Here is a 14467-nt window from a genome sequence, read left to right on the forward strand (position 1 = left end):
GGGTTTGAGCCCCATGGTGGGTGAAAGATTCCTGTATTGCAAGGAGTTGGAATAAATGATCCTTGTGGGCCCTTCCAGCTCTGCAGTTCCATAAACTAGCAGGTTGCATTTTTATCATCATTTTTGCAGTTTCGCTACCTGAGATTGTGCCTACGCAAAAGGAAGCTCTGATTAGTTCTGAAATGGTTGCAGCCAAAGTGGGGTCCCGTTCAGCTTAACCATATGCATCCTTCTTGCAATCAGGACGTACACTGAATAATCCCAGCCAATGAAAACATGCATTTTCCAAAGTGCAGCGAACATCAACATTCACATACGAACGTCAACAATCCCAGATCACTTTACCACTGTCAACATGAATTGATGGCGTATGACTGACAAAGAGGGAGATATACACCACTGTATGCTGACAACTCTTACTTTAAGTGGATGTTAGTACTTGGTGCATTTCTGAGATTTTGCTTATACACAAAATTCTTTCGGGATTGCAGATGTTCAAATGGGAATGTGACATTCCCCAAACTTAGGACTTCCACTATAATATATGAATACCTTCATAGACTAAAGCACTGCTTTGAATTCCTCAGAGGATAAAAAAGTGGGGAAGAGGGGATTAAAAACATGAAGCTCTGCACATATTCCAAGTTCTCCATTTGGGCACGGCATTATAATAAAAGTTTACATCCCACCCAAATCCCAACACTTGACAATGGTGATGTGATGCAATAGGTCAGTATTTTATATTTGGGGTGGGTCACCCAAACCCATACATGCACATATTATAAATCATGGCAGGTCGAGAGAACTTGTCCTGCCCAGTCCTTGACTTGCTGCAGAAACAAAGGTGATCTATAAAAAGCAGCCACCTGTACAATTTCATTGCACTCTGAAGAGTTCAGTTTTATTTTCAGTGCTGAGCTGACAAGATCGATTAAATCACACAATCAGTAGAATGCTTTGGGGGGCAATGAAAGCTCTGGAAGGACCAGGACTGCACTTCTTTCTTTTTTTAAGTGCTCTCATCCCTAGATTACACCATATGCCATCTTCTAGCATGCATAAGTTAACTCCTCAACCTGCTCTAACTCCTTAACCCATTAAAACACAGGCATCTCCCTGCAGCTGTATTTGGAATTATCAGGCAATGCCCAAAACCTATGAGCATTTTAAGAATTTTGTATGATATGTACATTGTTTTAAATGTTGTATTTTTTAAAATAAAAAAAATTCTATTCAGTTTGGATGGGGCGGAGAGAAGAGAAGGCCCCACCCATCAGCAGATGTCATTGGTGACATCAGTTGATGGATAAAGGGGCATGGTTTAGGGAAAATGGCCTCATGGGCCAAACCAGACCTTTTGGCAGGCCAAAACTGGCCCACAGGTCCTACCCCTGAGGTAAGGGATTGAATCCCTCACATACAAGGTCAAGAGTATTTGCATGAGGATGAGAAATTACCGTATTTTTTGCTCTATAAGACGCACCAGACCACAAGACGCACTAGTTTTTGGAGGAGGAAAACAAGAAAAAAAATATTCTGAATCTCAGAAGCCAGAACAGCAAGAGGGATTGCTGCGCAGTGAAAGCAGCAATCCCTCTTGCTGTTCTGGCTTCTGGGATAGTTGCGCAGCCTGCATTCGCTCCATAAGAAGCACACACATTTCCCCTTACTTTTTAGGAGGGAAAAAGTGAGTCTTATAGAGCAAAAAATACGGTATTTCTAGTTGGTTAAAACAGCTCATTTCTCGATTTTGCAGGCTAATGTAATAATATGACAACTAAACACTGCCAAGCCTACATTTATTGTAGAGGAAGTCACTCTTAATTTGATCGCTTGCGTGAGAAAAGAAGCAGAGATATTTAACAAACATCACCCCTAGCACTAAATGCCCTTGCTCGAAAATTCAGCATCTGCATATGAAATTTGTGACCAGTCATAGCCAATATCTTGAAACGATGCGGACAGCCATCTTCACTCTTGAGCTTCACCCATTCTCTCACAAGGTTACGTACCTTAGATCTACATGTTTGATGTGTGGCATTCTGTTCAGCGCCTGCAAGCAGAGCGTTTCCATGCAGTTTCCAGACATACAGAGTTTGTCCATGGCAGGCAGCTTCTCTAACACCTCGGGAATGCCACTGAACTCGTTGAAAGAAAGACCCAGGTAGTTAAGCTGGGGCATCCTTTCCAACTCAGCGGGAAGGCTCTGGAGGAAGTTCCCATCCAACAAGAAGGTCTGTAAGCTATTGAAGAGAAGAGGGGATTGTCAACAGCAGCATTAAACCCTCCCAAAAAAACAACTCTTTATAGACATGTATTGCAGCAACTCCAAAGGACCTTCTGGCAGTTCCCCTGTTGTGAGAAGTGAGGTTACAGTAAGGTCACCCTGGATTTACAAATCAGTCCCCTGACAAAATCCTACCATTCCTATTGAAGTTGAAAAGTGTCCCCGGATTCTTTGAAAAAAATCTGGTAACCTTAGGTTACAGGGAACCAGGCAGAGGGCCTTCCTGGTAGTGGCACCTGCCCTGTGGAATGCCCTCCCATCAGATGTCAAACTGATAAACGACAACACAACTCTTAGAAGACATCTGAAGGCAGCCCTGTATTGGGAAGCTTCTAATGTGGGATGCTCTGTGGTGTTTTTGTATATCCTGTTGGAAGCCAGCCAGAGTGGCTGGGGCAACTGAGTCAGATGGATGGAGCACAATCAATCAATTTAATAATAATAATAATAATAATAATAATAATAATAATAATATTGCTGCAATATTCTGGACCCCAGTGAAGGTGCTAGTATATAAGAGTTTTTCACAGCTTAAGTCCTCTGTATGTGAAGAAGTGAATCATACACCGGCACTTTTGCTGGCCGTTACAGATTTAGTTGTGCTTGGGCGTTTAGCACACACTTTTGCCATGACTCAGGCATCGTTGACCCAGGCTAACCCCCTGGGAGGAGTCGGTGCACTCAGGGTTCATGCTGCCCTTGGCCATCTGTACCTACTTGTTCATATCACCGACGGCTGCTGGAATACTTCTGAGTGCATTGCAGGACACGTTGAGCTCAGTCAAGGTTGGAATGCTGCAGACTGCCAATGGGAACTCTCCTAAATGATTGTTGGAAAGGTTAAGGCTCCTCAGTTTGCTGAACCTACAATTGGGGTGGGGGGGGAGAGGAGAGAAGGAGTAAAACAAAACAATAAATTGCGTATTAAATTAAGGTCATGTTATGCAGAAGAAATGAACTACCCATAGACTGTCACCAAGCGGCTGCTTAAGCCACACAGATTTATTTTCCGCAGCACTAAGAAAACAATTAGCAATAAGATGCTGGAAGATCTTCAGTATTAATGGTATTCTCTACCAATGTGTTTCCTCAATGCCAAAAGCTGTAGACTTAGGAGGGGAAAATATAGCTGGGTGTGGTCAAGGGGTTTGCAATAGCATCCTGGAAACCCCAGGCGTTTACAATTAGAAAATCAGTCGCAGCTCAAATATGTCCTACAAAGCAGGCAAGCTTGCAGAGTTTTAAATGCAATTATTTAAATCTCTGTGCCGATCTTGCATCAGCAGCCATTGATCATGCCAGTAGTATAGCTGGCGCAAAACTGGAGGCACACAAATTCAGAATTATTTCCCCCCAATTATTATTCTCTTAACTGGGAAAGGATGAATACTTGGAGCAACCTTGACAAAGACTTCCTTGACAGTATGTACAGACACCTAAGGCAACACATCTCTGAGTCAAAATGATTATTTTTTTCCTGAAGGACAGAAATTTCTCCTGGTGTTTAGTATAAATCCTACTTTCCTGCAATTCAGCCTTATAGAAGTACCCTTAAAGGACTACAAAGGTGCTATTTATTTCAATATATACCATGATAAGTTACCATTTGTATTTACCACCCCTAGTTCCAAAATGTTCTGGAAAGTGATCAGCCCTCAATAATTTTTGTTTTATCAGCAAACAAGCTGCACAGACAAACACCTTTTCTGAAGATGGCAGCTGTGTTGCCCCTGCTGCAGAAAAAACAGCTAAGATTCTCACAGCACTGTAAACAAGCACCTAAAACCAAGAAATCAGCCACCTTCCCATTTGTGAAAGGTTGCATAGCTGGTCACATGGTGTTGATTTTTAATCACCAGAAAGTGGCATTTACAAGCTTTTGTTTTAATGCCCTGTGCTTCATTTATCCCAAAGTTTTGCTAAAAACCTGTTCAAACTTTTGTCAAGTTTCTGCCTGCAATCGTGAGAGCTAGAAACCCATTCTATTTTTAAAAATGCAATCTCAGTTTGTCACCATGTAGTGGTTCTGCAATCTGAGAAATATTCCATGATCTGCAGCACAATCATAGTCTTGAAAATCCCTACACACACACACACACCCCCCAATGTAAACCAATTGTACTAAATTATAAGTCTCATGGAGGTGTGTGGATCTAAGGGCTTTTTGAGCAGAAAATATGCACTGCATCGCTTCGCTCTTTTTGTCTGTCCTGACTTTACAATCAGACAGAAAATCCTCACCAGAAGCTTTCGAATTTCAGTAAAGCCAGCAAGTGAATCACTGTTAAGTTTTCAATTAGCAGCACTTGTCAGAAAGCAGTTTCTTAGCACCTTAATTAGACATCTCTCACCCTGGGTAACTGCTCTTTAAAAAAGTAAACTAATTCCATAAGGGTTTTTTGTTTTTTTTTAAAAGCTTCCCTTGGAAAGGGGAAATTATTCTTTAATTCCTCCTTGGTGATCCCAACATCCCCAAAGCAGAACCTGCCCCTGAACTTAGGCCCATCTTGATTGCAAGAAAAGAGGGGAGGGGAAAAAAACGTGAAGTGATTACTCAAGGAAGAAAGGGGACAATCCAAGTTACCAAGCCTGCATGTGCAGCCACATTGTTCAGGTTGCCTAACAACAGGGAGTAGGGTGTGTGTGTGCCTGCAGGCAAGGAGCTGAAGGGCTGAATGCAAAGATCTGTGTCAGCTTCAGATGGATGAGAGGAAGCTCTTTTCCTGACCAAGTTCACTAGAGGGCTTTGTTTTCCCTTCATTCAATCTCCTCCCAGTGCATGATGGGAGTGAGGGAGAGTCATGGAATATACACACCCATAAGAACAGAGGCAATCACAGTATCCATCAAGCATCAAGTAAAGGGACCCCTGACCATTAGGTCCAGTTGTGGCCGACTCTGGGGTTGTGGCACTCATCTCGCTTTATTGGCCAAGGGAGCCAGCGTACAGCTTCCGGGTCATGACTAAGCTGCTTCTGCCGAACCAGAGCAGCGCACGGAAACGCCGTTTACCTTCCCGCTGGAGTGGTACCTATTTATCTACTTGCACTTTGACGTGCTTTCGAACTGCTAGGTTGGCAGGAGCAGGGACCGAGCAACGGGAGCTCACCCCATCGCGGGGATTCAAACCGCCGACCTTCTGATCGGCAAGTCCTAGGCTCTGTGGTTTAACCCACAGCACCACCCACGTCCCCAAGCATCAAGTACCACATCCCAAAAGCACCTGCAGTCAGAGGACTCCCCCAAGGATAGCATCCTTCCTCCCCACCCACCACCAACAGAACTAGGGCAAGAAATTCCTTGGAAAGAATGGAGCTCAGCATTGGTAACCGGGTTGATCCACAAAGTCCAGCTCAGGCATAACTGCTTAGAACAGCCACTGCTTATTAGTCAGAAAACAAGGGGCATTTTCTTAAAAAATAAAGGATTTCCAAAATGGTCCTGAGAACTTCTAGGACTCACAAAATGTTGAAGCTATAGAATTTAGAAAGCACTAGAATTAGCCATTATCTAAAGAGAGAACTGTCTGGGTGGTATTGAATGCTGAACTCCTATCTTTGCTGATGCCATTTGTTGTGGTGAGAAGGTCAAACAAATGAGGAAATCAAAGCTAAATAGGTTGCCATTCCTTGATGACGAACATCAACGCTCCAGCCATTTTTTTCCACAGTTTTTTTTAGATATAAAAATATCTAAACAGAAAATATTAGTGCATATTGTTACAAACATGAAAAAGTTTAGCTGTGACCCTGCCTACCCAAACACTATTTGTAAGTCCATTCTTAAACCAAAGCATTCTTAAACCAAGGCGTGCTTTCGCATAGCAGCGGGGGACTCAATTTACAAATGGAACACACTCAACAGAAAGAGGAACATGTTCTGCTTCCAAGGCAAAGTTCACAAACCAAAACACCTACTTCCAGGTTTGCAGCGTTCTTAATCCAAGTTGTTCATAAACTAAGCTGTTCTTAAACCAAGGTACCACTCCACTCTAAAATCTAAGCTCCATCTTTCTTTCATCTCTCTCATACCTGCTCATAAACAAGATGCTGTAAAGATTTTGGGAGTAATCCCTTCATTGTGTGGACTGCACCGAGGATTCTTTTTTTACACATTTGTTACCTCGCGATTCAATTCATAAGGTCTTATTCATTGGCCAAAGCATTGTCTCATTTCAAAGAAGGGTAATAAAGGAGGTCTGTCCGACTCCCACACGAGTTGTCCACCCCGCGCACGGCAGTGGCGCCCTCTATTCTACCACACTGAATTCATGCCTCTCTCACGTGCTAAAAATTTCCAGTGTCAAGTTTATCTGGAGAAATTTTTTTCTTTCACCTTTCCCCAACCTGAAAGAAGAGCTGTTACAATAGGATTGTTCTTTTCATCACAAACATTTCTCTTTTGAACCATAAAAGGGCCTGTAATGGAATTCCTCCACAACTCTGCTCTAAATCTCAAGCCAACTTGCATGGGGTGCCCATGAAACACGGCAGTATAGCTACCATCTGAGCTGCATAGTCGTAAACTGAGATTTTAGGATTATCCATTCCTCCGTTTTCCGATACAAAAGGATCACCCAAGATACCGCTGAACAACGACCAGCGTTTATGAAGCTTCTAAATTTATACTGCCAACATGTCAGTGTATTCACGTATAAAAAGTGAGGGTAAGTTAAAATGAAAAGGGAGTGAAGACTCCATTCGTGGTAAGAAACATCTTAACAGCCACAATATGAGCTTCCCAAGTTTCTTAATGAACAAAATTTAGACAAAGCTGTAGCTCTGCCTTGCATTCAGAAGGTCCCTAGATTCCTCTTCTGTCATCTCCAGGAATAAAAGCGTCTCCCCAGTTATGAAGGGTTTACGTTCCTGGGTACCGTGTGTATATGTGAAACAGTGCATAGTGAGGAACACCATCTAAAAAGCCTGTAAACACTCCTCTAAACCTCTGAAAACCCACAACCGCTCCCTCCAAACCTCCTTTCTCAAAAACTCCAACTATCCACAGGCCTCAAAGGTCAGTGCAAAGGCTCATGGGATCACAGTTGCAAAGGCTCCTGGGACTGCTGGCCGTTTTCCTGCTCCTTTGCACCCTTTTCCTGCACTTTTTGGACTCTCTTTGCGCCTTTCAGCAGTTTAAATCAGTTTATTTAATTTATTTCCCAGCGTTGTGCAATATACGGTCATGTGCGACTCAAACTCATGCAGGTAGAGAGACACCTGTATCTGCTCTCTGAAATGCTGGAGAGCTGCCGAAATTCTGTGAGCTAGATGAATCAACTGTGTAAGGCTTATCAGGTTTTTCTCATTGTAGTACTTGGGGAGTTCCCTATGAACCACAATGAAAAAAACGGATATTTTAGGTTTTCCCAGCCATTCTGACCAGCAAAAACAGAACAGCCAAGACATTCAATTTTGAGTCATTCAAAAAGAAAAGTGCTGTTGGTATGTCTCAATAAGTCACTAAAATGGATTGGGCAAGGGCATCCATTTGCTTTTGGAAGGAATCAGAAGACTGAATGGTCTGGCGGACCTGCCCATCACCATGCTTACGGTCAACTGCTGATAGCTTGCTGGTGGTCCTTACTGTGGGCCACACATGCAGCTAACCATAAAGGTGGTTCTCACACAGTATAGTGCTACGAACAGACTCTCAACAAGGAGAGGCCAGCGGGCAAGTTCAATTTGTGACATGGGTTGAGAGGCAAAATTACAAGGCCACTCTAATTCTCCATGGAAAAGTTCCACGGGAAGTTAATTGTGTTGTTTAAAAAACACGCTTCCCTCAAAATTAGAGGCTAACTTGTCTCCATAGCCTGCCTTCCCTGTAAACTTTCCATTTGGAATGTTCTACTAAAAAAGAGCTTGGTGTGGCGGGTGAAACTTGCTAATCCAAGGATTGTCAATGCAGTGACTGTAAGCCCACATGTGCCCTTTGATGCCTTCTCTAGTGCTCACAGAACCCGCCCCTTGTTGGAATTAGGCTTGAAAGAAGCATGCTCCATTTGCAATGTGTGCATGGCTGCAGTGTTTGTGGTGCCCGCAACAGCTTCTCCACTTTGCAAAGTATGCCATAAAGTTTGGCTAACATTTTACTTTGCCTGCTAAGGACCAAGGCGATTTACGCCTTGCACCAAGGCATTCACGCAATCACACCATGTTTTAAGACATGTAGAATGTTTTTGAGCGGATCATCAACCTTGCCAAATGGAAAAGCTCAGCTCAATCTTGCTTGCGTGATTGAAGGATACAGGCGCCACAATCCATTCTACTCTTGATATTTCAACATGAGCTCCCTATCGGGCTCTCGCGGCACAGGCCGCTGCTACACTGCATATTAACCTGAGTGAGATTTTACCCATTACAGCAGGGTTATGCTTACCCAGAGATAATGCCCAAGGGATATAATGTACCTCACGCACAGCAACAAAGGCCTAATTGCTTTCTTTTCAAAGCAGACAAATGGCCGCAGATGAGAGATCAAACCAGGAGCGCGTCCAAATCGCAAGCGTTTTGCTCAACAGATAATAGAACTTTTGTGCTCTCCAAAAGGAGAGTCTAAAAGATAAGAGAGAATGGGCAGATTCAAGAGGGACTTTATTAATGCAAATAATATGAACCGAATATGAACTGTCTATATTGAGGCAGACCACTGGTACCTTTAGGTCAGTATTTTCTACTCTACACTGACTGGCAGTGGTCCTTCAGGATTTCAGATGGCAGAGATCCCCACCCTTTTATGGTTTTGTGCAAACTGGTTCTCAGAAATGCTGTCAAGCACATACAGGGGCGATAAGCTCCCCAGTGTACATTTCACAGGAGGGTTCCGCCGCACGTACAGGGAAGACACATGGTCTTAAACTGTGAATATCACAGCAAAGGAGGCTCTCTCCTGGCTGCATGAGGGGAAAGGTCAGAGAATGCCGGCCCTGGGGGATATTTTATACACGGACCGATTACATACTCCAACCAGAACACACTGCTCAACACACCCCTTCCTTGGAAAAAAGGGGAAAGGAATTTTTGCTGATAAGCAGCCACAGCACAAACCGGCACCCGATAACCAGCGAGTGACAAGACACGACTGTTATCATTGAATGAAGCCGCTGGAAACCGATAGTTCTAAGAATCACTCGGAATTATACTGAGAATTCCCAATGGAATTCTGCTGGGTCACATTTGGGGAGGCCAAAGGCACGTCTCTGTTCATGAAGGTGTTTTGTTTGACGGAGCGGCTGCTGGTTTGGTGGCTGTTCTGGCTTGAAATCTTGACAGTTTTTTACTATCATTTTTATTTGTTTTAATTGCTAGTAATGGCCGCAAGAACCTTGTAGTTGACCTGTGGGGGTATGGCAGGAGATATAAGATCAAATGGGCTTGCGACTTATCCCCAACCAAAGTACTGCTGTTCAGGATAGCAGCAAGTCAGACCTGCCCTCCTCTAAGGTAATATTGAGCCAAGAAGAAGAAGAAGAAGAAGAAGAAGAAGAAGAAGAAGAAGAAGAAGAAGAAGAAGAGGAGTTTGGATTTGATATCCCGCTTTATCACTACCCGAAGGAGTCTCAAAACAGCTAACATTCTCCTATCCCTTCCTCCCTCACAACAAACACTCTGTGAGGTAAGTCGGGCTGAGAGACTTCAGAGAAGTGTGACTAGCCCAAGGTCACTCAGCAGCTGCATGTGGAGGAGCGGAGACGCAAACCCAGTTCCCCAGATTACGAGACTACCGCTCTTGACCACTACACCACACTGGCAAGTTCACTCTTCCTCTTCCCCCACCCAGGTTCTGATCTTTTTCCCAAATGGACCCTCAGCATTTTGTAGTTCTTGGGAGGTCATGGAGCATGCTCATTACCTAAGGCTTTTGCCTCTAATCCTTTCAACACCCAACCACCCAATTTCACCATTAGAGGAAACATTTTTTTAAAAAATTGAAACAAATCCATAAACAAAACCATACTATGCTGAACTGAGATTTGCTTGTGGCTATATCACATAAGGCATAATGTAAGTAGCAGAAATTTGAGTACCTGGCTTGCACACTTATAGACAATATATGCACCTGTGTTTATTCTGCATGCTTTATTTTGGTACACGCAGGTCAGTTTTTGGACTTCCTGACATCTCATCATGTAAATATCTCCAAGTCAGACAAAGGATGAAAGCACAACTCTTCGTAGCATTTTTACTTTCTTTGGCCACCAACCCAAGCAATGTTATGAAATGCCTTCTACCCTTTATGTTCTCTTTTAACCAGCGGTGAGACATTTGAAGGCGGGCGTGAGGAATGGCAATGCCCCCTCACGGTGTTGGCATTTTTTCACTGCTCCAATGTGTCGCTGATCCTTTTAACCAAATAACTCTCTCTTCATCCATCACAACCAAATATGCATAGCTGTATAACAGTTGTCCCCTTGTACGACGGCAGGAGAGGGCAAAGTATAATATTTGGACCAAATGCTGTACACGTTAAGTTTCAACAGAGTTTTGACAGGTTGTTTCAGTCATCTGCTTCTGTTTTATATTATTGTGTTGGTGGGTGTTAGGTGTATAAATTGGACTATTGATAGGACACTCAGATTTGGAAGTAACCATTTGCCTGGAAAAACTGTGATGTGGAAGAACTGCCTTCAAAAGAGACCACCAGGGAAGCAAGCCTTTTAAATGGGAAGAGAGTTGGTTCTTTCTCTCTTGCAAACTGTCAGAAATGACCAACAAGCCAAGCCGGCCCAGGACAAAAAAAATATTATGTGGGCCAGCAACAATTTGTCATTTTCTTTGCAATAGTGATGAAATCAAGCACCCCTAGGGAAGATTCTCCACCCACTTTTGGCAAGGCCCTGTACCCAGAGAGGAACGCACCCACTGTTAAGATACTCTTGCATCAGTGAATTCCCACGACACCATCGTGTTATGTAAAAACTGGGCAAGGCTCTTTTGAATGACAGTTGGGGACGCCCAATTAGGTCCCGCGGAATCTCGAAAGGGAACAAAGCTGGAAGCTTCTGAGGAGCTGATTCAATCCATTCTAGACAACAGTGAAAAAATGGGAACACAAATTATTTTTTTGTTTTAGCTGTTTGTTAATGTACCTTTGTAGCTCGTTCAGTCCCCTGGCTGTGGATGGGCTAGGGTTCAGCCTTAGGAAGTTTTGCTTCAAATTGAGATGAGTGAGGTCCTGGCTATAGAAGAGGTTGGCAGGGAGATCCTCCAGGCTGCAACATGAGAGATCCACTGAGCTTATTCGCTGCGATGCAATCTGCAACAAAACAAGGAACCACAACATTAAAATCAATGAAACACGAGCATTTGGCTTCTTGCTTGACCTGGGGCACTTCCTGTTGTAGTGTTATCTACTATTTCTTAATGGAATACCTGTTTATGGAAGTGAGTGAGTGAGTGAGTGAGTCAGTCAGTCAGTCAGTCAGTCAGTCAGTCAGTCTGTGTGTGGTAAGCCCATGAATATAGTAATTGGTCACCCCAATTCACGCATCATGAATACAGTACATTTTGCGAAAACATGCCCCCAGGGGCTGGAGAGTCCTCTAAACCAGTGGCTCCCAATCTTTTAGTTATGGCAACCCACAAGTCCAAATTTCTTTACTATTGTGACCCATCAATTTTAGCTTGAATTTTTTTTTTTTTAATGATATTTATTAAAATTTCAGAAACAAAAAATTACATAAAAGACAATGAAAAATATAGGGGGAAAAAAGAGAAAAAACATACAAAATACAAAGTATGGGGGGGGGATTAAATAAAACACTTAAAAACAAATTTATCCTTCCGTATCTTACATTTCATTTCCTTGCTTTCCTGACCTCCTCTCACCTCCCTTTTTTGTATTCCGGTTCAGTTGGTTAATTCAGCAATTCCTTTCCCTCTTTGTTTTTGTCTTAGTCCTTTAACTTAATATATTATAGCTTTAAATTCTCACCTATTAACCAGCCATTTTTTCATACACCTTTATGGCATTGCTACTAGAACCACTTAATTTCATTCTGACATCATTCTAACATTCATTAATTTTACAATATTTCTGTAAATAGTCTTTAAATTTCTTCCAATCTTCTTCCACCGACTCTTCACCCTGGTCTCGGATTCTGCCAGTCATTTCTGCCAATTCCATGTAGTCCATCACCTTCATCTGCCATTCTTCCAGAGTGGGTAGATCTTGTGTCTTCCAATACTTTGCAATAAGTATTCTTGCTGCTGTTGTAGCATACATAAAGAAAGTTCTGTCCTTCTTTGGCACCATTTGGCCGACCATGCCCAGGAGAAAGGCCTCTGGTTTCTTCAGAAAGGTATATTTAAATACCCTTTTCATTTCATTATAAATCATCTCCCAGAAAGCCTTAATCCTTGGGCACGTCCACCGAAGGTGAAAGAATGTACCTTCGGTTTCTTTACATTTCCAACATTTATTATCGGGCAAATGATAGATTTTTGCAAGCTTGACTGGTGTCATGTACCACCTGTATATCATTTTCATAATATTCTCTCTTAAGGCATTACATGCCGTGAACTTCATACCTGTGGTCCATAACTGTTCCCAGTCAGCCATCATTATGTTATGTCCAACACCTTGTGCCCATTTAATCATAGCAGATTTCACCGTTTCATCCTGTGTATTCCATTTCAACAGCAAGTTATACATCTTTGACAAAATCTTAGTTTTGGGTTCTAACAGTTCTGTTTCTAATTTTGATTTTTCCACCTGGAAGCCAATTTTCTTGTCCAAATTGTATGCCTCCATTATCTGATAATAATGAAGCCAGTCTCGCACTTTGTTTTTTAATTTCTCAAAACTCTGCAATTTTAGTCTGTCTCCCTCTTGTTCCAAAATTTCCCAATATTTCGGCCATTTGACCTCCATATTGAGCTTTTTCTGAGCCTTCGCTTCCATCGGTGACAGCCACCTTGGGGTTTTATTTTCCAATAGGTCCTTATATCTTATCCAAACATTAAATAATGCTTTCCTGACAATATGGTTTTTAAATGCTTTATGCAATTTTAGCTTGCATTTTAGCTGCAATTTTGCCTATGCACATTCAAGCAAAAATTTGCACAACTCTCCTATTAATGTGGAATTTGTTGAAAGATGCCTGTGCATCAGAGGCAAAGCTGCAAGAATCACTCAAAACAACTCCCTGTATGAGCACCTTGGGGCAAACCATCACTGGATCTGCCACCATTGGTCAGAGAGCATGTCCCAAGTGTTAAGATGCAAGACTCAGGCTTTTCTGATATTCGATTACAAGTTTCAACGAAGTGTTAAAAAAAATTGTTGGCATATTATAAGAGCTGTCCATCATACCAGCACATCACATCGGTTAAAAAAACAACAACCATTCTGTTTATTTATAAAGCCCACCACCCACTTGCCCAGGCTATGTGACCTACAGGTTGGGAAACCCTGCTTTAAACCTCAGAGAAGGAAGAATACAGAGTCAGGAACGGTGTACTTCCCCCTTTTTCTTCCCTTCCCCCAAATATCATTATTTTATATTTCTAGCCTGTCTCTCAGGGTGAAAGAGAAACCTGGTGAAGAGGGAATATTCAGGGCAAAATAACAGAATCTTCAAATACTAGCTGGTGAACTTACTAATTGCTGGAGGCCTACAAGTTAGGATACAAGGATTCCATTCTCTGTGCATAATGCAAATACTGATCCAGAGAAAAAGGCTATTTCGGGAAGGTCAGCAGAGTATGTCCTGACTGGGTGAAAAGGAAACAAAGGCAGAAAAAGATAGCCCACCATGCCTGCCCCCATCGCAAGGTTATACAGATCTTTCAGCTATTCATTCCAGCACCAAATAAAGCCATGCTGCTCACTTGACGTTTTTACTGCGGCGGCTTTTTAAAACCTCAGCTAAGAATATAATCAAACGAATCATCTAAATTGGACAGAAATGAAAAGGCGAAGTAATACTAATGGCTTTGCAAGCCGTACCCAGGGAAAACAGGCAGGAGAACTTAATGGCTGAAGATTGGCAGTGAGAGAGGCTGGCTGGGTTTGACTGGGTTATTTGAAAAACAAAGATTCCCAAGAAGAGAAAACTTAATCCAAACTGCCCAAGTTAGAGAGGCATGGTCATAAGAACACTGGGCTCTAATATAGGGTATTTCGAACACTTTCATATGCTTCATCCTGGTAATTCTCACAACAGATAGCAGTGTG

The 14467-nt window shown here is 42.6% G+C and overlaps 1 protein-coding gene across 4 annotated transcripts in view; it reads right to left on the reverse strand.

Annotated features, from left to right (window-relative positions):
• PHLPP1 (PH domain and leucine rich repeat protein phosphatase 1) overlaps positions 1–14467 on the reverse strand; it is a 161318-nt gene that overhangs the window by 47129 nt on the left and 99722 nt on the right. For all 4 annotated transcript variants that reach the window (XR_013988909.1, XR_013988910.1, XR_013988911.1 and 1 more), the window contains exons 4-6: positions 11379–11545; positions 3005–3151; positions 2013–2243 (exon numbers count right to left, since the gene is read on the reverse strand). Coding sequence is in view for 1 of the 4 variants with exons in the window: in XM_081014598.1 (XP_080870724.1) it covers positions 2013–2243; positions 3005–3151; positions 11379–11545 (545 nt within the window). In the remaining 3 variants the exon portion in view is untranslated. The remainder of the gene's footprint in view (positions 1–2012; positions 2244–3004; positions 3152–11378; positions 11546–14467) is intronic.

Source organism: Podarcis pityusensis (assembly GCF_964106645.2).
Source record: "Podarcis pityusensis genome assembly, chromosome: 7".
NCBI lineage: Eukaryota > Metazoa > Chordata > Lepidosauria > Squamata > Lacertidae > Podarcis > Podarcis pityusensis.